At 48.7% G+C, this 23957-nt stretch overlaps 1 protein-coding gene across 31 annotated transcripts in view; it reads left to right on the top strand.

The window, feature by feature from the left end:
• The window catches only part of NRXN2 (neurexin 2), a 285739-nt gene that overhangs the window by 47721 nt on the left and 214061 nt on the right, over positions 1 to 23957 (top strand). For 15 of the 31 annotated variants that reach the window (XM_033136171.1, XM_033136154.1, XM_033136161.1 and 12 more), the window contains 2 exons: positions 5714 to 5743; positions 18706 to 18774. The exons of 6 other annotated variants lie outside the window; for them this stretch is intronic. In XM_033136171.1, coding sequence (XP_032992062.1) covers positions 5714 to 5743; positions 18706 to 18774 — 99 coding nt within the window. Of the gene's footprint in view, positions 1 to 5713; positions 5744 to 12006; positions 12011 to 18705; positions 18775 to 23957 lie in introns of those variants that run through there. 10 more of the 31 variants (XM_033136163.1, XM_033136181.1, XM_033136177.1 and 7 more) reach the window with 5 other exon arrangements.

Here is a 23957-nt window from a genome sequence, read left to right as displayed (position 1 = left end):
CAGCACCATTCTGGATGCCCGTGCTCTCAGGTCATAGTTTGGAGTTGGCACCAGCCGCCAGGGTGGGTGGGAGGAAGCAGGAAGGAAGCTCTCCTCCTATCTTGTCTGGAGTATGACATCTTCCACCTTTGGATGTGGAAAGAAGGATGTGGGAATGAATCACTAGCCTGGATATGCATTTGCACCCTTGTGCACATGAAAGTGGGGTGGGAGAGAATGATCCAAATCCTTTCTCTCTCTCTAAACCCAGGACTAGTTGTTTGTGACTGGAGAAGCATGTACCCACTGCCAGGGAATGGCACACAAAATTTCCCTCTCCTCATTTAGGCTGCAATTGATTACTAATAGATCTTGGCAGCTAAGCTCTTAAAAGATGGGCTAAGTGGGTTTTCTGGACTTGCATGAGACACCCGCTCCTCAAGCCCACCAGAGAGTTAAACAGTGGAACTCTCTCCCGCAGGAGCCAGCGATGCCCACTAACTTGGATGGCTATAAACAACGATCAGACAATTTCACAATAATTTTTATTATTTATACCCTGCCCATCTGGCTGGGTTGCTACAGCCACTCTGTCTGTGCAGCTTCCAACACAGCTACGCCCCTATCTGGACAGGGATAGCCTAACTACAGTTGTCTACGCTCTGGTAACCTCAAGGTTAGATGTGTTATACGTAGGCAGGCAGGCCAGGCAATGCGTTATACGTAGGGCTGCCTCTGAAGATGGTTCAGAAACTTCAGCTGGTGCAAAATTCAGCGGCCAGGTTGCTCACCGGAGTAAGACAGTTTGAGCATATTACACCGATCCTGGTATGACTGCACTGGCTACCAATTAGTTTCCGGGCCCAATACCTCAAGGACCGCCTCTTTCCATATGAACCTACCCGGACCCTGAGATCATCTTCTGAGGCCCTCCTTCATGTGCATCCTCCTCGAGAGGTCTAGAGCGTGGCAACACAAGAATGGGCCTTCTGTACAGTGGCTCCTCATCTGTTGAATGCTCTCCCCAGGGAAGTTCCCCTGGCGCCTTCATTATACACCTTTAGGCGCCAGGCAAAAATGTTCCTCTTTAACCAGGCATTTGTTTGATCCAATTTACACCATATGCCCTTTTAAAATGTGTTTTTTTTGGGGGGGGGTATTGGGTTGCTGTTTTAATTTTTATTAGGTATTTTGTGGTTTTATATCTTGATTTTATTATGTAAATTGCTCTGAGACCCCAGGCATAGGGCGATATATAAATTCAATAAATAATAATAATTAAATAATAATATAAAACCATAACATCAAATCAGAAGGCTTTTCCTCTGTGGGTGGCTCTTCCCACTGTATTGTCACTGTGCTTGAATCCTCCTTGAGGGTTTCCCACTGAGGCATCTGGCTGGCCCCTGTGAGAACAGGATGCTGGACTGGATGGGCCATTGGCTGGATATAGCAGGCTCGTCTTATATGCTTATGTTCTTGTGAGAGTTCTCTGCTCAGAGGCCTTCAGACTTGGTGCTTGAGCCACAGCTTTTGAAGGGTATCATGGACCCGAGAGTAGGATTCAAGACTCCTGAGTCCAGTCTCAAATTTTTGGGAGGAAACAGATACCTTGCTATGGATGGGTAGAGATGGTCAGGGAACTCCCAGGAAGCCTGGGTCCTATGTATACTCTTTGGAGATGTGGTCAAATAGTTTAGATCAGAGGTGAGGGATCTGGGAGGTTCCCCCAGGTGTCTCTGGGCTGCATCTCCCAACATCCTTAACCAGCTGGTAATTTTGGTCCCAGTCTGTGTTGGTATTGTTTTTTTATGATTTTGCTGTTTTATTGCTTATTGTTTCCCACTCTGGGCTCTTTTGGAAGGAAGGACTGAGTATGATTTAAATAAGGAATACAGTAAGTAAATTTGGAGGCCCATGAGGGGGGTGAGCTGTGGTCCTCCAGATATTAATAGATTAAAGTTCACATCATCTTCATCCAGCAGGGCTTATCTTTTAACCCACATGGCACTTTTATTGTCAGAAAGTGCAAAACATTGCTTCTGAACAGAGTGCCCCTCCACAACCACTGCCACCCACTGCACGTCTGGTTTCAGGCCCGGACACTTCTAGTCCAAGGAGTGGGTTGGGGCGTGGAAGAACCTGTGGGGCCCTTCAGATATTGTCGAACCACAACTTTCACAGGCACTGACCATTGGTCATGCTGACTGTGGCTGATGGGAGTTAGAGTCCCATAAGATCTGGATAGACACCAGTTCCCCAACTCTGCAGGAGGACAGAGGAGCTTTTGAGCCAGCATGCCTGACTCCCGAGAGAGCAGACAGAGGTCTGTTTTTAATTCTAATTTTTGTAGTTTGATTATTTGCTGAATAGTGCTACTTTCTAAGTGGTGTCCAGGAGGGGTACAGGATGTATTCAGTTGAAACTAACAATAAAATCTAGGAGAAACTTACTTAAAGTGCTTTATAGATTATTTTTTAATAAAACTTCAAGAGCCTGAAGTCCAACAGGGGAGTGTTATTAGCTGTGGGAGGGGGTTCCACAGAACTCTAGGTTCACAGTAGGCCCTACTGAAGGCACGGCTCCTGGCAGATGTGAGCTTTGTGTCTGAACCGTGGTGGCACCCACAGAGAGGCAGCCCTTGGGTGCCAAACTTTGAACACCTGCTGAAAGCTTTTCCATTCCTATGCATGCAAAGAAGAATACTTACCAGTATTTCCACAGTGGTTAATGGATGTGGTTTTTTTTAAACTTTGTATGCGGCTGTAATCGCATGGCTTTGTGTACTTTTCTTGTAAACCGCTTTGGTATATATATATATTTTATAAACACGGACTCCCCGCAATACCTCAGTGATCGAGCTGCGGCATAAAGGGATCCAGCGGAACCAAGTTGACAAAGGCCTTCTCAATGAATACTGGACCCTTAAATGTGTCCTGGTTGCATTTGGGCAGGCAGGGCAAGCTTTTAAGCAGCCTCGGAGACATGTTGTAGTGAGAGGTCTGTCCCCCTCGACAGTCTGGCTGCAGCATCTTGCCCCAGCTGGAGTTTCCAGGCCAGGCGCAAGGGCAGCTCCACATGGAGCACATTGAAATAACTGAGGTTACCAGGGCTTGAACCACCATGGTGAGGAACGGTCGTAGTTGGCATACCAGCCATAGCTGGTGAAACCTCCAGCGTGTGCTTTCTGCTGCTTCAGACGGTAGGACCCGAACCAGTGGATTCAAACATTGAGAAAGGAGATTCTGACTGAGCTTTCTGGCAGTAAGAGCTGTTCAGCAGTGGAATGGACTCCCTCGGAAGGTGACGGATTCATGGGAGGGTTTTAAACAGTGATCAGATGAGCTGTGATTCTGGCAATGCAGCGGGGTTGGACTAGATGACTTTGGGGATTCCTTCCACCTCTATGATTCTGCGATTCCAGGTGGGGCTGTCTGGAACCCTGGAGAGACCCTGCTTATCAGTGCAGGTGGTACTGAGTTAGATGGACCTACGTTTTTGCAACTGCCTGTATCCTTGCGTGTATGTTTGCCTTTGAGACTGTAGAAGGGGCAAATGTGCCAGCCACTTTAGGCCTGTAGCTGCTTGACAGATTGATTAGGACTCAGATGTGCGTCTGCATTGTAGGTGGGAGCGAGAACTCCTCATTTGCATGAAATTGGGAGCTTTTTCCGGAAGCAGCTGCCAGCGCAGGGTCTGGAGCTGACGTGGTGATGAATGGCGGCAGAGGGGTGGCATGGGAGGAATAGGAATGCTGCCTCACTCTGATGCCACCTGCAGCCTTCCGCCATGCGGGGAAAGGCATGCAACAGCCCTGCCTTCTCCTTGTCACTCCGGGCTGCATGTTGGGGCCTTGTTGCTCACGCCATTGTGGGGGTGGGGAGGATCCTTGCTCTGCCTTGCTGAATAGGCGCTGGTGTATATGTCTGTGTCCTTGCACATGCCCTGTGGAACAAGGGCACTCTGACATCAAGGGAGCTCTGTTTGCAGCCTAGGGCCAGGTAGGGAGGTGGGGCTGTGTCCTTTGACCCAGGGGACATGAGGGGCCAGTCCTAGGGACCAGGAAGTTCTTTGGGTCATTGCAAGAGTAAGCCCTAGGGCTGGATCCCGCCACTCTGCTTTCTTCATTGTCAGTTCTGGGTCGCTCAGCCGTGTGTGTGTGTGTGTGTGTGTGTGTGTGTGTGTGTGTGTGTAACTCTGATCTGTCACACAAGGGTGGCAGCGGTGGTTGCTTGCAGGCAAAGTCAATGCATGCTGGGTTCAGCACTCTGATCTGCACTGGATGCGTGCCTGTGGGCAGAAGGGGGCCTTTTCACAATTGCTCGCACTCAACGAGTTTGCCCCCTAAGAGCCTCCTTTAGCCCAGCCTTGCAAAGGAGTCCTCAGCAGCTACTGGACCTCAGTCGTTCTGTGCAGCCTGCCTGTGCACACAGACCAGTGCTAAGCTGCTACAAACTTCCCTGCCTGATCGCCTGGAGGCAATTGCTTAATCACCACAAGCAACCAGATGAGTGGCTGTTGACAGGCCTGCCTTAGCCTTTCTGTCTAACTTACAGTCGGGGAAACATTCTCAGCTTCTCAGTGCACACCTTACTTATTTGTTGAACAATGTGCATCCCACACCTTCGACCACTGGGAGTGTTCCCAAGGCGGTAAAGTATGGATTCTGCTCTGCTGTGATTGGGGAGGAGCATCATAGCTCTGTGGCAGGGCGTGTGCTTTGCAATACAGAAGGTCTCATGGGTTCAGTCCACAATGGAAGCATCTCCAGGTAGGGCTGGGAATGTCCCCTGCCAGAAGCCCTAGAGGGCTGATGCTGCCAGTCAGAGTTGGTAATATTGAGGTACATGGACGAGTGGCCTGGTTCCCTTTGGAGGAGCTTCCCATGGTTTGGTGGTTTTTCCTCGACAGATTTCCACCCATATATCCTGGGCCCGTCTTCTGTCTTCCTCTGGGTTGGGTGCTGGTCTTGGTGGTTTCCATGCAGAGTTCCTCTTAATCAAATGTGTTGGAATTTCAAGATGGTGGGGCAAACTTTTTATTGAAGGGAAATTCCTCCCAGTTTCATTGTCAACTGGGATGATGGGAAAGGAGGGGGGGGTATTTCTGTTAGGCCCCCAGGCACCCACTCATACCCACTGACATGCTTTGGGAATCTGGTCGGTTGGAGGAGAGGCCAGCCATTGACTCTTGGTTTTGCTTCACTAACCCTTTTCCTTCCTGGAGCAGTTTTCGCTCACGCCTGATTCTTGCCGGCTGCAAACGCCACACGCCCCCCTCAAGGCTGCCTTGGTTTGCGTGGTTCTCCCCCCTCCCACTCCCACCCCCACATTTTTCTTGTTTTTAACCAGGAAAAAAAAAGCATTTTCTCTCATTGGGCGATGTGACTGTTTGCCCGAAATGCTTTTTTTTTTAATCCTCAAAGAAACCAAACTTCTTCTTTTTTTTTCTTCCCCTGTTCCCCTCTTGTTATGATTATTATGATTATTATTGCTTTGGTTTTGTCTGGCTCTGTCCGGGATTTTGAGTTTCTTCTCCTCTCTCCTTTCTGTTTGTTTCGGCATCCGACCCTCAAACCTTCCCCCTTCTCTATCTCCCCGGGGGCCTGGATGTCTGTCACAAGTTAAAAAATGCTTTTAAATTGTGGCAAAGAGGGGAAAACCCTCCTTTTTTCCGTGCGTTTATATGACTCGTCTTTTTCTTTCTTTCTTTTTTTCTTTCCTTCCCCTTCAAGGTCCAGCTCACCTGACGCTAAACAGCCAAGGTATGGTCTTAAGTTTCTTTCCACAAATGAGTTTTTGATTTCCTCCTCCTCCTCTTCCTCTCTCCATCTCTCTCTCCTTTGCCATCTCTTTCTCCATCTCCCTCCTTTGCGCTCTCTCTCTCTCTTTCTCTCTCTTTCTGGTTTTTCTCCTCCAAACATCTGCTTGAACCATCTCATCATCCCGTGTTGGTTTCTGACATCGCCTCGATTTCTCGCTTATGCAGCTGGGAAAAGAAAAGAAAATGTTTTGGTTGTGTTTTATACGTGAATGTTTATTAGAAAAGAAAAGGAAAAAAACATGTTTCGGGGAGGAAGCCAAAGAAACTGCCTTTAATCTTGCGTCGCTGCTACAGTGCTTTGATGAACTGTGTGACTTATGCTGGTGATCTGATTATTACAAGCCCCTTGTGAAGCTTGCTTCATTGATTGCTTCTGATGCCTTCTTGGGGATTCATCTGCTGGGGGGCACAAACTGGCATCCCTCACCCAAGGCTCAGTGGGTCTGGGATGTGCCAGCTAAAGTGTGGCAGGAATTTGCTGCAGCCCTTACCCAGCCCTCCCCACCCCTTCTGCCCTGCTATCTGAACCAAGTGCATTGGAAACCACCCGGTGAGGGGGGTGGACCAGGGGCATACGAAGGGGGGGGCGGGGGCATTCCACCCTGGGTGCCCCCCTGTGGGGTGACAAGATGGCCCGCTGCCTCCCTCCCAGCTGTAGAGCGGCCGAGGGTATGGGCTGCTGCATGCGTGGCATCTGTATGAGCGCCGTGGGTACGCAGTTGGGCGGTTTGTCCCGCCTTGGGTGCCGAAGAGGCTTCCTTCGCCACTGGGGTGGGCTTCCCTCAGAACAAGCATTTGGGGAGGAGCCCCTTGTTGGGTCACCCTGGTTTGAAAGAGAGGAGGCTTCCTTCTGCTCAGCTGAAAGGTGCCAATCGGGCTTGGCACCTCCTAAACTTGGTTGGCTGCCTGGTGGAGTCCAGCAGGGAAGTGCTTTACTTGTCATTGCTGCTTTTGTGGAGAGCAGGAGGCTTCCCTCTTTGTGTGCCCCCCTCTGATGAGAAAAGAAGGGGCCATGCTCATATCCCCATGCACAAGGGGTGCATGAAGGAGGCTGGTTTCAAAAAGGCCAACTCTTCTTCTGCTCTAGAGGAGAGGCAGCTCTCTACCCAGAATTTGTCATCCTCACTCCCATTTTTAAAAAAATCAGTGGCGGTCAATAGTAGCTCAAGGCTTTTGTGTGACCATCATGCGCCAAAGGGATGGGAAGTGAGAAACCCACAGTTGCCCTCCAGATGTGGCTGGAGCCCAACTCCCATCATCACCCCTGACCTTGGACACCATGCTGGTTCAGGGGTTGATGGGAGTTGGAGTCCAGCAACGTCTGGAGAGCCACATTTATCACTCTAAAACAGAGTTGGACTACTAGATGGTGTTGGACTACAATTCCCATCATGCACAGCCAGCTTAGCCCAATGGGAAATGTAGTTTGGACTATCTAGGGACCCAAGGTTGAATACCAGAGAGGGGCAACTGAGCAGTCAACCAGCCATAGTGCTTGCATTAAAGCACTCTTTGCTGGTTGTGGAAAAGCCTGTCGGTCCGCGGAGGTTAGACTTCTTAAAGAGGCACAAGGGTAGCATCGATGAGGAGACAAGTTGCAGTCCATCCAGGAGGTGCCACATTTTTGTGAGATGACCTCTCAGTTCTCAGACTCTCTTCTTCCCAATCTGGCACGATGCCAGCTTTGCCCTTGATCTCTTGCTCTGCTTCTTACGTTGACCCAGTGTGGTTTGGAGTCAGGGAGCCTCCGGATCAAAGCCAGCCATGTTGTTAAGCTTCAGGGTGGGCTTCACATTCTGAAACGTTAACCATAATATCAATAAACCATAATGCAGGTGTACTAGGAACGAGGGACAGCCCATACCCCCTTTCCTTCTGGTAAATGTTTAAAATAAATAGAAACCAAGCCCCAGGAGTGAAGTCTGAAAAGCACCATGGCTTGGGCCAGGTCTCTTGAGAAGGTGATTCAACAACCTCAGGGATACCCAGACACATGGCACCCTTAGGCAGAGCCCATGACTGACGCGGCTTGCCCTGCTCCAAGCAGTACTAAGCACCTCAGCCTGGACACCATTTTAATTTCTCACAAATTCCATGGTGACTGTCATTGTTTTTGGGCATTGCAGAGAATTTGGGTGGTGGCTGCGCCTAGTGTGCAACTGCTGCTCTTGGCAGGGTGTACTGATGAAGAATGGGGTCCACTAGAGGTTTCTTTGGCCAAGGCCACCTTCAAACCAGGAGCTCACCCTGGAAGCTGCCACCATATCCCTGTGCACATATGCCCTCCTTTGAACCATGCTCGACTGAGAGGTGTGATGTCCTGGTCCACTTTGGGGATCTGGATGATGCAGGGATCAACTGGACACCCCAATGTAATGGGATTTAGGGGCCAGAAAAGTCTTGCCAAAAATAGTTTCATTTTTAGTACCCTTTAGCTGCCCTTGGGCTGCCCTGTTGAACCACAATGCCCATCACGTCAGCATAGTGATAAACCAGAGTTGCTGGCTTATCATGATGGCTTGGGAATGAGCTGTGCACATGGCTGGATCTCTCCTGTTCCTCCCCTCCCAGGGTTTGAAAGGGAGGAATAAGCTAGCGAGGGTCAATTAAGCACGGTTTCCTGTGGTGCCCCAATTCAGGATCAGGGCTTGTTTCTTCCCAGTGAGCCAGGATCCAGCAGCCAGCAGCAAACCATGTTTCAGGGGTTGGGGCACCTGCACCAAATGATGCTTCAGATGCCCCATAATCCATGATAAACCAGCAGTCCTGATTTCATTGTATTGTGTTAAACATGGTTATTGACTTTGATATGACCCATTTTGCGGGGAGGTATCAAGTTCGTTATTTTCGTTTTTGTTTGTTTGTTTGTTTTTTATTAACACTGAAACACACTGAAACACAAGCTCTGAAAGCAATAGAATCAATTCAACAAGCTCTTAAAACAACAAAAGCATTTAATCAGATATAAAATTGATCTTCCATAAATGAGCAGGTCATACCACAGGGAAAGCCTTCCTGGACAAAAATGTCTTCAGTAGATGCCTAAACTTCATCACGCTGTGTGCCTGCCTCACTTCAGCTAGTAATTGATTCCAGAGAGCTGGGATTGAAACACTAAAAGCCCAGTTTCTAGTTCAGGCTAAGTGTCCTTCAGATAGATAGATAGATAGATAGATAGATAGATAGATAGATAGATAAATAGATAGATACACACATATACCCACCCACCCGGCTACACTGAGGCTGCCAGAAAACATACCACCGAGACTCAGTGCAGAATCCTAAATCTGAAGATGGGATGAGATGTAAGGCCTCACTGGTCATCTTGGTGCTACCGGGTCAAAGGTGCAAGGTCAAAAGGCCTCTGCCACAAGTAGGATACCACCAGGTGCCATGCCTGAGGCCCACCCATATCTTGGTTTAATGTGGATGGTGACCCCCTAGTGCCTCCTTTAATTCCCCCTCATCCATGTGGTGTTCTCCAGCTACTGCCGCCCCACATATTTTCCTCCCTAAAGCTGGAGGTTGCCTTTGCTCTGGAAATCCAAATTGGAGAGATTATCAAAACTACCCCTGAATTATCTTTTCCCGAGAAGGGAGATGTTGCTAAGACTATAGGGGTACGTGATTATTGTAAGTTTGGGAAACAATGACACAGGGACTCTCCAGAATTAAGGGAGAGAAAGTGTGGGACAGCAGCAGTTGGAGGGGAACCCCACACAGACATGGGGGAATGAAAAGAGGCACGAGGGGCTCACCATCCACATTGAGCCGAGTTATGGATAGCACCCTTGATGCAGGAAGTCAGCCCTACTGGAGGAAACATAGTATTTCTATGGATAATAACCAGGTGTGGCTTTGGGTGACTCTCCAGGACAGGGGAGGAGAACCCCCTTGGCCAGGTGTTGTTCTGGCTCCAGCCACCCTCAACCCCAGCCTGCATAGCCAGGGAGCTATAAATGAGGGATATCTGTGGGATCCTGAAGGAAGGGGGCCTCAGGAGTGAGCAGCCACCCTGGCACATGGGACTTAGCAGATGGTTGCAATTGTTTTAGATGGATTAACTTTAGTTTTATGTTCTAATGTTTCCTTGTTTGTTTTCCAAATACGTCAGTGGCCCTGGGATATCTCTCGTGACAGAAATCGCATAAATGGAGTCCTCTTTTGTCACGTAACAAAGCCAGAGGCTCCCCTCTAACTGTTCTGCCTTTCCAGGGGCACCAGCTGCAGGAGGGCTTGGGGCTTCCTCTGCTGGTGGGCCTTCTCTGGGCAGCAGCGTCAAGCAGCCAAGGAGCCACCATCTTAAGTTTTGCTCCATGCCCCAGTGCCGCTCAAGGGCATTGTGGGAAATTTAAAATGGCAGCTGCCCAAACTTGTCCAACCAGCATTTCAGGGGAGGCCCAGGGCAAGAGGCTGTCCTGTGGGACCCCTGCTAGGGGTCTGGGGCTCCAGCAGGTCCCTACCCCCTCCCCACAAGGATCCTCGAAATTCTAGGCCCCTGGAGTTGGATATTCTTTTGCTAGGGGCACTTGTTCCCTCTTTGACCTTGGAAGCGACAGTAAACCAGGTTCAGAGCTGTAGGGTTGGCATGAAGAGATTACAGAGGGGGAAAGAATCACTTCCATGTACAGGGTGTCAGGGTCACATCCGCCACCAGGTGTTTAAAACACTATGATACCGCTTTAATTAGTAATGGCTTCTTCCCCCAAAGAATCATGGGAACTGTAGTTTATTATGAGCGCTGAGAGTTGTTAGGAGTCCCCCTTCATTTCCCTCACAGAGCTATAGTTTCCAGAGTGGTTTAACCGTCAATCCCTCTTCATAGGGAACTCTGGATTCTTTGCAGGAAGATATCATTCATTTTCCCCCATTGCATTTATATACTGCCTTTCTGCAAAGCCACCCAATATAGTTTACTATTTTAAAGTACCGCAGCAAATGATGAATAACATTTAAAATGGGGAAGGAGGGACAGTCCGACTGGAGCAGGTCCTGATTTTGTCAGGGATGCTCTTCACAATCGATACTAATGATTGGTGTTTAGGATTGAATTAGGTATTAATAATAATAATAATAATAATAATAATAATTAGAAACAGACAATGTATTTAAAAACGCAAACAACAACACAGCCGGTGAAAAGAAGAAGAGCAGGGCCAAAAATAAGAATAAAAAAGCAAAACACCAGATCAGGTAGTTAGCCAGACCTTCAGACCTATATATTTATTTTTTCTGGTGTTGAAACACTGCCAGAATGGAAGCCAAATGAATATCCTGGGGCAGGGAATTTGCGAGCTGTTCCTGGATCGCTGAGGGTGCATGTGTCACTATATTCTTCCACTCTAGGGATGGGCCATATGACGCAGCAGCCCTTGGGCCCAATTCCAAAAATCCCCTGTAAGCCATGAGTTCAGACCTCTTTGCGAGATCGATCTGTTCCTCTTCTTGCAGTTTGCTTAACTGGGAGAGGGATGGCAGAAAAAGGGGGCTTCAGCCCTGCCCACTGCTGCCAAGAGGCCCTCAACAGACTGTTCTGGAGGGGGTGTGGCCCTCAAGAGAAAAAAAAAAGTTGTCCACCTCTGCTCTTTACCATCTGGATAGCTCAGGTTGTCATCAAGGGCAGCCCCGTGAATGCTAGTTTTGCAGCAGTCTAACTTGAAGGTTGTGAAGGAAGGAATGATGGTTGCTGGTTTCACAAAGAAACAGTAGCTGCCGCACCCCTCCAAATATATTTGAATGCATTTGTGCCCCACTCCCCCAGAGCTCAATGTGACCTTTGTGGCCAAGTGAGATTTTGAATCCAGGTCTCCCAAGCCCAGCCCATTCTCCACAATGATAGACATGTGTCAGGAGCCGTTGAAAAGCATTTCAGTATTCTAGCTGGATCCAGCAGGTGAGGGATGGAGTTCCATGGCAGGTCACCTGCCTGGTATGCAGAAGGGCACACTTATAGAGAAACCCCCTGCAATGTGGGACTCCTTTGCCCAATGTGGGGCTTGAACCCACAGCCCTGACATTAAGAGTCTCATGCTCTACCAACTGATCTATCCCAGCTGTCAAAACTACATGGAGTGAAACATAAAATTCACCAGAGTGTACTATCCTCTCATTACAAAGCTGTGCTACTGATCTTTTAAACACCTCTTTCAGGCATTTTGTTAAGAATTTGCCTCAGACAGGAGAACTGTCTGTTGTGGTCTAACGTTGGGTGGTTTTGGATAATCTGCCTTTCAGAATGATCGGTTGCATTTCTGCCATTGTTTGTGTTTAGTTCTGATTGGTGTTGTTGCTTATATCATCAGGGTGTAGGTGGGCTACCACATTCTCAAAGGCAGCCATCATGGCCAATGGTCAGGGATGCTGGGACTTGTGGTCCAGCAATAGCCTGAGAGCCACCAGGGGAAACCCAAAGGCAGCATATCAGTGCTGATCATAGAATTGTAGAGTTGGAAGGGGAACCAAAGAGTCATCGAGTCCAACCCCCTGCAGTACAGGAATCACATGCTCCTCCCCTGCTGTCTGTTCCTGCCAGACCAGAGCAGGGACTTGGCTAGTGACCCTCCTGCTACTCCAGCAAGGGAACAGCTCAGCTACCCTGAGGCCTGGCTGGGGGAAGGGCCGTAGCTCAGAGGTAGAGCATCTGCTTTGCATGCGGAAGGTCCCACATTTAATCCCTGCTGGCATCTCTCAAGTAGGACTGGCAGAGAATCATAGAGTTGGAAGGGACCCTGAGGATCATCATCTAGTTCAGTCCTCTGCAATGCAGGAATATGCAGCTGTCCCATACGGGGATCGAACCTACAACCTTGGCATTATCAGCACTACGCTCTAACCAACTGTGCTATCCACTTGGACAGGCATAAGCAAACTCGGCCCTCCATATGTTTTGGGACTACAACTCCCATGATCCCTAGCTAACAGGACCAGTGGTCAGGGATGATGGGAATTGTAGTCTCAAAACATCTGGAGGGCCAAGTTTGCCTATGCCTGCACTTGGGTATAAAGAGATCTGCCATGCTTCAGCTATCCAACCCCCTTCAATGCAGGCATTGTTTGCCCAACATGGGGCTCAAACCCACAACCCATCCCTGCTTGAAACGCTGGAGAGCTACTGCCAGCCAGTGTAGACAATACTGAGCTAGAGGGACCTAATGGTCTGACTCAGCACAAGGCGGCTTTTACGTTCCTTTGTAAGACTGGGTGAGGCACCTGCCTCCCGCCCTGAGCTCTGACACCAACAATTAAGATGCACAGGCTGAGAGTTTCTATGGCAGCCCCTGCCAACCCCGCCTTTTGCTGGAGCCCAGCAGGTCTGGATCCAGAGAACGTCATAGTGCTTGGTTCCTCCTCCCAGGTGGGGAGCGGTGGCCTCTGCTTGCCAAGGAAGCACAGTGCTCCTTTGACAGAGGTTCAGCATTGCCAGGGGTTGATGAGTGGGGTCCTATGGGGAACCACTGACATCCCATGTCATTATGGTCTCCTGGGGGGCATTAACTTCCACTCCCTGTCAAATGTAGCTGCTTCCCTGTGGCCCCAGTAAAGTGCTTCTTCTTGGAGAAACTTTAATCAGTTTCAGGGTCTGGACAATAGCTTGACCTGTGCAGGTTGGATTGCTGCAGTTTGCTCTATTTGGGGCTACGATTGAGGTTGGTCCAGAGGGTGCAGCTGGTGTGGAAAACAACAGCTAGGTTGATTTGGGGGGCAAATTGTCACTTGCATACAACACCCTGCTTGTGAGATTTGCACTGGCTGCCAATCTACTGCAGAGCCAAGTTCTGCGGGGTTGGTAGTAACATATAAGGTTCAATACAGCTTAGGACCAGGTTACCACTTTTCCCCCTTATACACGCAGTGAGTCATTGCCTTCTGCTGGAGAGCTTCTCCTTCAAATCCCCAGAATATCAGAAGCCCATTCCCCAGTGACTTGGAGCAGGGCTTTTAGTGTGGCTGCTCCTGTTCTGTTTAAGCCCTTGAGAAATTTTATTTAGTAAGACTCAGTCTTTTTGGGTTCTCTTCTCACTTTCTCTCTTTTTTATTTTTTCTTTCTTTTTAAACAAAAAGTACTCTATAATAAATAAAGTTAACAATGGATATAAAGATTATGACTTGGAATATCAATGGTCTAAATGAAAAAAAGAAAAGAAATAAAGTAGAGCACATACTCGGCAAACAGAAATTAGACTTAATATGCTTACAGGAGACGCACATTCAAAAGCAACACACTAGAGTCCTTTGCAGAAAATGTTTTTGTTCCAGCAAGCTTTCACAGCTGGATGGGGAGTGTCTCTGCCGAGGGTTTCTACTTTGCATTGTTTACCTGCTGTTATCTTCTGTGTTTTTAACTTACTTCTCAAAGCAATGTACAAAATATGTGGCAGGTGATTAAATAATAAATGCATAAAATACTTGCATTCTCCACCCCTTTCTAGAGATGTGAAGGCCCTGAATATATTTTTTTGGGGGGGTTCTCTATCCTCCCCGCCAAAAAACCTTTTGTTTGCTTTTTCTTGAAAAACTGGGGGGGGGGGGAATGGATGATGAAATATTTTCTTCTAGAATGATGAACACAATCTTTAAGATGAGGTGTTCATATATTTAGTCCTCCAAAATGATTTCCAAAACTGTTTTAACGGGAAGACTTTCAAGTAAGACTGTGTACAGTATTGACTCATTACAATTCATGTGCACTGAGGTCATGCAAGCTTGTATGCTGAGTGGGGTGCATTTCTGCCTCTTGACCAGGGATAGGCAAACTCAGCCCTCCAGATGTTTTTGGCCTACAACTCCCACCATCCCTAGCTAACAGGACGAGTGGTCAGGGCTGATGGGAATTGTAGTCCCAAAACATCTGGAGGGCCGAGCTTGCCTATGCCTGCTCTTGATCACCGTCACAAGGGGAGGAAGAAGGACCCAGTGCCTTCTCTTGACTAGGCCTCAAATGTCTGAGGGTAGCAGAAAGGCACAGAGCAACACAAATTTGTTGCCATCCAATTCACGCTGCTGCAGATTCTGTTGGACCCATGATTCAAAGGCAGATGATTGTCCGTGATGATAGCACTGCATCTGCATTTGACCGGATAACAAAACAAGCAGCACACTTAGGGCTTGATGTTGGACAGCTACATTCCAGTGTTGCAGAGATCTGAACATCTTTAGGTATCTGGCTGAGGAAGGCTGTCTGGGATTCTGCCAAACATATCCCTCTTGCAACATGAGGGCAAAGCCTTTCCACAACAACACAACCTCTATCTCCTTTTGCTTGTTACCTACTTCGGATTGCTCCATCTTCTGCGGCATGTGAAAGAAACTGGTCCAAGTTTGGAAATATAACAAATCATGTAAATTATAATTTACTCGCCCTTCACCCTAATGTTCCAGAGCAGGTTACAACTATTAAAACACAACGATGGAAAAGTTGAAAATAACTTACAGTCGCAGGAATAAACACCTGTTATGTGAAAGGGTAGAAGCTTGTTACAGTCTGGGCAAACCTTCAGTTTTAAGAAGTCCATGGAGAATGTGATGACAAATATGAAGTAACTGAAAAGAGAGAATGAGTGATAGCTAAGAGAAAGAGACTGAATAAATTTCGTGTAGGGTTCACAGAATTTTGTTCCCTCTCCTCTCTTTTTTTCAGCTCTATTTATTTATTTACTTATTTGTTAACTTTCCATACTGCCCTTCATCCAGGAATCACAGGGCGGTTTGCAATGTAAAAACACAAAAATACATATCATAGTACCAAACAAAAACAATACCTCCCCAGTTTAGGTAAAGGTAAAGGGACCCCTGATGGTTAGGTCCAGTCGCGGACAACTCTGGGATTGCGGTGCTCATCTTGTTTTATTGGCCGAGGGAGCCGGTGTACAGCTTCTGGGTCATGTGGCCAGCATGACTAAGCCGCTTCTGGCGAAACCAGAGCAGCGCACGGAAATGCCGTTTACCTTCCCGCCGGAGCGGCACCTATTTATCTACTTGCACTTTGACGTGCTTTCGAACTGCTAGGTGGGCAGGAGCAGGGACCCAACAACGGGAGCTCACCCCGTCGCGGGGATTTGAACCGCTGACCTTCTGGTCGCCAAGCCCTAGGCTCTGTGGTTTAACCCACAGCGTCACCCGCGTCCCACCCCCCCAGTTTAAAACACCATAAATTGTGGGAAAATGAGAGTGCTTTATGTTTACTTGACACTGTGGAGGACTGAAGGAGACACAATAATTTTCAGAATATTAAATAATTTGTTTTACTAGAATGTGGACAGATTCTGCTTTTACTGTTTTTTGCTGGCTCCTCATAAACTAGCAAAACTAAAGAGATGCCAAAGAGGTTCCTTTATGGTACAGCAGCTTGTAGCTCCATTTACAACAAAAACTTACAAATTCAGTTTGTAATATTGTCTGAAGAAACTGTACTTTTGATAAACCAGACACAATACTTCTGTGGTAAAAACAAGTTATGCACAATGCGGTTTATGTGAACGAAGTGACTGTGGATATTTAGAGAGTGCTAGAAAATGGTACTGATTATTATTATGTATTATTTTTTAATCCCCCAAATCCCAGTGTTCCCCCCCCCTGAAAACAACAGTCCCACCCCCACCCTCACCCCCATGGCTTCAAACATTTGGGAGATTTTACATCTCTCTCTCTTTGGTTACATATATTATAAATAATTATAATAACTATTGTAGCCTGTTGTTTGTAGAAGGGGGGAGGGCGAAGCCAACTCTCAGCACTAGATGCCACTACAGCTTACCTGAGTGGGGCAGGGCATTGGGGGTGTGTGTGTCAGGGCCAATCTGGTGCCCCAGCCTCACTGCCTCCTTCTGCCTCAGCCCTACCCAGGCAAGCCGGTAGTGCCAGTGTTGAGAGGGCGGCTCTGTGGCACCACCACACATGCCTCTCTGAGATTGTCATCGGCCACCCCAATCTCTGCTGAGCAGTGTGTGAAAATTCCAGGGGTTTGCGTTCCTTTAGGGTTGCCAGCTGCCCTGTATAATACAAGATTGTCCCGTATTTCAGTGTAAAACACTATGTCCTGCATCGATAACAGTTTTGTCCTCTGTTTCAGAACTTTCTCTCTTTCTCTGTCTCTGCCAAGTTAGGGATCCTCTCCAAATGTATGTGTGTGAAAGGGCGTGTATTTAAGCTCTGGGTAGCCAAGCGCAGACAGATTTGCAAATTCTTGTGTATGTCTGCATGCACATGCATGTGTGACAAATTCCAGAGGGGCCATCCTGTAGATTGTAATGGATTGCTTTGAAGTCACCAGATTGCGTGCGTGCGTGTGTTTGTGTGAAATAGTTCACCAACCGCCCAGCCCCGTCCTGTATTTTGCCAGAGCCAAGGTGGCAACTCTAGGCACTGTGGAGTCTGTGGTTTATTTACACATATTTATACCTGAGTTTTGGTGGAGGGATTGCGGAATATTACACCCCAGGAGCGTCTCTTGTTGCTCTCCTGATGTCTTCAGCAAACTTGGGTCCAGAGCAGAAGCCAGCCATGCTCCCCAGTCTCTCTGTGCAGCTTCTCCCAGCCAGCCCAGCCTCTCCCTGCCCCTATTTTCAAACCTCTCTTTAAAAACGCCACAGATTTCCTTCAGTTTACATCACCACCCACTGTCCACTTGGAACTTCCCCCTCCCAGCTTACACTAAAATCCTATACCTGGTCTTTGTTCACCATCCCCTCATGGGAGGAAGCGCTCACGCTCCTCTGGTGCCTGGCACAGGGTAACTGCTCGTGTAGGTCAACCATTCCCTTCTTTTGAACTATGGTACATTATGGTTCTTCTTCCCAGGCGATTCCTGCCCAGGAAACTGATTCAGCCTGCATTTTTACACTGCTGAGCTGTCTCACACCCAGGCGAAAACTTTCAAGCATTTAGTAATTTTGCACATTCACTGTCTCTAGAAATTATTGGTCGGGGAGGGGGAGGAATCTGGTACCCAGTACTTTGAGGGATGCCTGCACGCACCCCAGCTCATAACACTATTTATAGCTGGCATTCCATTTGAGCCAGCATTTTCTATAGCCACAGTTGGCACAAACTGGTTTGCAACCCCGGTCCTAAATGGGTTTGCAAAGGGTGAGTTGGGCAAACCGTAGTCAGGACGACTTAACCAGATAACCAGAATTAGCTCTGAAATGGAGGGCAGGGTGGAGAAGCAAGGTCTCAGGTGGCTCCCCCAGTAGAGCCAGTTTGACTTGCATATAAGCATATTGATTGTGTTTATTTGTATGGCCCCTTTCCAGGGTGAGTGTGCTGTACCCAAAGCAACTTGCAGCAAGCATTCATATTATCAAAATACAAAGTGTGTGCGTGAGTGAGTGAGTGGTGGTGGGGAGAAGTCACAGAATCATAGAACTGTAGAGTTGGAAGGGACCCTCAAGGATCATCTAGCCCAGCCCCCTTCTATGCAAGAATCACAGCAAAATAATCCCTGACAACCTCCGTTGAAAAGCCTCCACTACCTCCTAAGGTAGCCTGTTCCACCACTGGGCGGCTCTTACCACCAGGAAGTTCTTAACTACTGCCGAAATAATAGAATAAAGAGTTGGGTGTGACCTTGGAGATCATTTGGTTCAGCTGCTTGGTCAATGTAGGGTCTACTGTGCAGGATGCCACCGCAGCATCCCTGACAGGTGGCTGCCTCTTCTTAAATGATGTTCCTGCTCCTACCAAACCATTTGAAACATTGGAGGGGGGGAGGAGAGTGAGTGTGTGTTTACCTGCAACCATCTTATCCCAGAAGTCTAATTTTGGAACGGATCGTTCTTCTCTTGCACTCTGGGAGGTTCAGCCTGTCACTGGTATCCAGGCACATGTGGGGCTGATGCGCTGTGCCTGGGGTGGGTCAGGGGCTTCTGGCCTTTCTTCCCTAATGCTGTGGTTCTGCTTCTCCAGTAGGGTCCCTACTGTACTCGGAAGGGGGGGCTGGGAGAGGAGCCAGTGAGGTGCACCAGACATCAAAAGGTCAGTGTAAACCCTCCCTTTCCTCCATTCCCCCAACCCCAAAGCCTCTGTGTGCCTGCGGCTGAATTAGGAGTGCAAATTAGGTTAAATGGGTCCTCTTTGCTTGGCTTACCTTATTTATGTTGCCATAGAGTAAGCAGGCTTTTGGCGTCCGCATAAGTGGAAGTGACTGGGAAACAGTGGCACTTCTTGTTCCCTTAAGGCCAATATTGCTAATTGCAGCTTTGTTTCCTAGTAACGTGGCTGAAGAGTTTGGTGAAACCCAGAGGCTTGCTTTTGCCCACATCCACTTAAGTTGCCCCACATTCAACAGCTCTGTTGCTGCCTGCCCTTTGGCACCTAGGCATCCACCACTGTCTGCTAAAGCTTTTGCCAATGTGCTGCCCCTCCAGGTGTTTTGGACTACCACCCCCATCAGCGACCCATAACATCTGGAGGGGCACCAGGTGGGAGAAAGCTGCTGTGTTGGAGCCATTGCATGTGCTTCATGATGATCGGGACTTTCGGTTTCCACATGGCTTGTTTGATGCCACCCAAGACCAACAGCCCAAGTCGCCCATGAAATTACATTACGGTGCTGATCCCCTTTAGCTGGGTCTGCAAAATGGTGGGTGGCAATCAGAGTGAAAGTAAATCCCACTGTGCGTATTGGAGCCTATTCCAAGGAAATTGCACCTAGGGCCGCAGCCTTAAACTTCGGCACTCTTTCCTACAAAAGTCTGGGAGGAGAGAAATTCAAGCACTGAATATTTTGCTATAGGTACCTATTAATATTATTATTATTATTATTATTATTATTATTATTATTAAATCTGATGTTGATTGATGCATTTCTTTAAAATTTGCCACTGCTAATGTGGCCGAGAAGGGCCCACCGCTTGAGGGAACTCCTGGGGTTTGCAGAAGTTTTACAAAAAAAATAATACTTAGTGTGCATTATAACTTAAAAAAAGAAGAAGCCCAATGTGAACTGAGCATGCTCAGTGGTCATGGCATGCTGACGTAGGGTCCATAGATGCTGAGTGACAATGTGCATTCAGTGCTGGAGGCAGGTGCTGTACATGCGATGCCATCCCCATGACATCCCCGTTCCATGTTGTTTGTGACTCTTAAGGCACATTCTGCAAGAGTGGTTATAATCCGCTTTGTGCCACAGATGCCCTTCCTAAAAGCTTGCTGCCTACATGTTTATGCAGAGAGAGAGATAGTGCTTCTTCAGGCCACCTCCGATTGGGGCAGACCTACTGGCCTTGCATGGCCGTGCAACTCCCCCTTGCCATGTTTCTAGATGAAATGGGCTAAAGGTGGAAGCAGTACTTCTGTATGTCCTTGTTCATTGGTGTGTTAACCAATTTCTAGCCCCTCTCTTCTGAAAGACTAGATAGATAGATCGATAGATAGAAAGACAGATACATTAGATAGTGTGTGTGTGTGTGTGCACGTGGGGAGGGGGAAAGAGAGCACTGTTACACACTAATTTGAATAATGCCTACCTGTGTGTATGGACCACTTGGATATAGCTGCTGCTTTAAAGGTAAAGGTAAAGGGACCCCTGACCGTTAGGTCCAGTTGCGGACGACTCTGGGGTTGCGGCACTCATCTCGCTTTACTGGCCGAGGGAGCCGATGTTTGTCCGCAGACAGTTTTTCCGGGTCATGTGGCCAGCATGACTAAGCCCGCTTCTGGTGAACCAGAGCAGTGCACGGAAACACCGTTTACCTTCCCGCTGGAGCAGTACCTATTTATCTACTTACACTTTGACATGCTTTTGAACTGCTAGGTTGGCAAGAGCAGGGACCGAGCAACGGGAGCTCACCCCGTCACGGGGATTTGAACCGCCGACCTTCTGATCGGCAAGCCCTAGGCTCAGTGGTTTAACCCACAGCGCCACCCACATCCCTAGCTGCTGCTTTAGGTGATGTTAGTGGGTGAAGGTGTGTACAATTGCAAACTACAAGAGTGCCCTGCAAAGAAAGGAACCTTGTGTGCTTCAAAAGCCTTAATCTGTGTCTCTGTCTGCGTGTGTTATGGGATGTCCAGGAAGAGGGAGCAGTTCACTGGAGTGGTGAACAGTTTGTCTTGTCGCTGTTGGGTTGCATGATTTTGAAACATTCACAGGAGCATGAAACTTTGGCTCATGCATCTCCCCTCTGTGGCCCAGAATAGCGTTTCCTGTTTTTGTGTGGTGTGCACACCAAACACCGTGGACAACTTTCTCCCTCCCCCTCGCAGTAGAACAGTGCAACCACAACCCTGCAGGCAAGGGACAGTGTCTGTGTATGGTGCATCTTTTTGCTGGGGCCTCCTCTGGCTGCAGATGGCTACGTGCCTCTAGTGCAGGCATGGCCAAACTTGGCCCTCCAGCTGTTTTGGGACTACAACTCCTATCATCCCTAGCTAACAGGACCAGTGGTCAGAGATGATGGGAATTGTAGTTCCAAAACAGCTGGAGGGCCAAGTTTGGCCATGCCTGCTCTAGTGGAGCTGTGGACAGCTGTGTGTGCCATGGGAGAGGGCTTGTGGTGGGTGTTAACAAGGTTTGCATTTGCCTGCAAGCCTGTTGTTCTCATGTGCAGTCCTGGCACCCCTTTTGGGGAGGATCTTTTGATGTTGAGACCTGGGTGTACTCTATCGTTTGGCACCCCAAGGGTTAACAAGGCCCTCGGAGACAGACCCAGAATCAATTTTGTTGTAGCAAAAAAGGGAATCAGCATATTTACCAAAGGCGTTAAACGAAATCAATAACCAGCGTGCTAATGATAGGCTATGTTTGAAAGAGCAGTATTGGGTTTTCGAGCTAAATATATTCTGAAAAGTCTATCTGGGAACACAGAGGAAAACCAGCATATACAGTGAGACTGGTTCAAGGGAAGAGGAGGAGAAGAGACAAAGGGGGTGTCAGAGGGAAACTGGATACCGACTAGGGTCACATGTGTCAGACAAAGAAGGGGATGAAGGAGTGTGGGATGGGTTTTAATAGGTAGGAGAGGATATATTAATTGCATTTTATTCCTCCAGGCCCCAATGTGTGTGAGTTGTACAGAGTTTTAAAAGTCCCTTAGCAGCAAAATTGAAGCATGTAGGAATAGGCCGTGAAGCCTTCTTTTAATTAAGTCCAGCTACGAATTAAGCTGGCTTCCCCAGTTCTTATCCCACTTAACAAAGAAATCATACAACAGACTGGAAATATGATTTACCTACTCAATAGTCTTGCATTGGTTTTGAGCTTCAGCAGCAGTAAAAGCTGTGCAGGTAAAATGCCTCCAATTTAGCAAGCACAGGGCACATCTGCTCTTATGACTGGCCAAGAAGAGGGAGGAGGAAGAGGGAGGTTTTAGGGCCCATCTCTGAGAAGTGCAATTGGAATCTTTCGGAGCATGAGTAGAGGATGGGCTGGAGATCTCTCCAAGAAAGAGACACCTGATCTGGCCTGGGGCGAATGCGGAGGAAGGACTGACATTTTCAGTGATCATATCTTGGCTTAACCCTTCTAGAAGGAGCCTGGTGCCTTACTTGCTTACTTTAGAAATGCAAATTAGAAGGGAGTTTGGACAGAGGCAGCAGACCATGGCTTTTCCAGGAGCTGTTGCAACTCAGCTTCCTTGAGCGTGCTTGCCTGTGACCTCTAGGTGTCTCTGGTATGCTTCTTAACCTGGATATTTGGTGGTCCTGGAAAAAGGTTACCTGGGTTGAGAGCAACCACCTTAATGTTTTGCAAGGCAAGGGGAGGGGCAGGGCCGTCTCATAATAGGGGCTGGGTGGCGCGGTGCACCAGGGCGCCAGGCCCCCCAGGGGCGCCCCCACGAGCCCGCCGGCATACCGGGTGCTCCCTCCCCAACCCGCGCCCGCCCCCATGGGCGGGCGGGCGAGCGCTCACGCGCCAGCGGGCAAGCTACAAGCCGGCTGCCCTCCGGAGCCCCAGCTGGAGCGCTGGGAAGGGCGCGCCAAGCCCCGCGCCGCTCCAGCGCACGCCCCTCATCCCCCGCTCGCCCACCTCCCTCCCACGCTGGCCGCCCCTCGGGGGATGAGGGGCGTGGCGCTGGAGCTGCGCGGGGCTTTGCGCGCCCTTCCCAGCGCTCCAGCTGGGGCTCCGGAGGGCGGCCGGCTTGCAGCACCACGCCCCTCATCCCCCGCTCGGCCACCCCCTCTCCCGAGGGGCGGCCAGCGCGGGAGGGACGTGGGCGGAGAGGTGGCCCACCGGGGGTGCCGAGGGATCGTTGCGCCAGGGCGCCCGATCCCTTTAAGACGGCGCTGGGGAGGGGGAATCAGTTATTCCAGATTAATTTATGTGGCAGTGGTCAGAATCACAAGGAAGCGGGTAGGGGCACAAGAGACAGCACCATTAGTCCAACTCTCCATAGTTTCAGCCCAGAGATCTTTCCCAACCCTAACTGGAGATGTCAGCATTGTGCCCAGGTGCATGCAAAACACCTTATCGGTGATTGAACGATAGCCCTTCCCCTGGAAACGAAATAAGGTTCCATCCCTCATTTTTCTAAACGAAGAGCCTTATATAGAGTCAGACCATTGGTCCTTCTGGCTCAGTTTTGCCTGCAATGAGCAGCAGCAGCAGCAGCTCTCCAGCATTTCAGATGGCCATATTTCCAGCCGTCTTTGGAAATGTGACATTTGGGTTATGTGTGTTGGCAGGTGTGATCCCTTATATCTGGAGTTAGCTGGTGGCACTGAAGTTGTATGGAGTCAAAGAAAGAGAGTTTGCAGCTTCACACCTTCCCCCTTCATGTCTTAGACAGAATTAAGTTCCACTGATGTCCACAAATCTTTCCAGTCGGACCCTGCCCTGTGATTGTCTCCGGTCATCAGGTTTGTCCATGTAGGTGTCTTGGGGCTCTGAGCCTGGCACTTCACAGGTGTCCACCCCCTTTGCCCTCTCCTTTGGCGGCACAAGTCTTGGGCTTAGTGTCCACCTGTCTATTATGTGTTTGCACGCTCAGGTTGCTGCTTGTACGTTGCAAGAAAAACAGGGTGTGCTCATTCATATGCATAGGTGCAAATTTAGGAAAAATCGTTGTGATTTAAATCCAGTGCATCTCACCCTAGTAGGACGACCGTGATTGTGGGATGTTGATCATGCTAAGCCTTTCATAGTGTCCACATGATGACATCATTGGCTTTCCCCCATTTAATCCAGATGTGCCCTTTTGAAAAATTCCAGTGTGTGT

The sequence above is a fragment of the Lacerta agilis genome, chromosome 17, assembly GCF_009819535.1.
Source record: "Lacerta agilis isolate rLacAgi1 chromosome 17, rLacAgi1.pri, whole genome shotgun sequence".
Classification (NCBI taxonomy): Eukaryota; Metazoa; Chordata; class Lepidosauria; order Squamata; family Lacertidae; genus Lacerta; species Lacerta agilis.
Note: the sequence above shows the minus strand (reverse complement) of the source record. Positions and strands in the feature narration are given on the sequence as shown.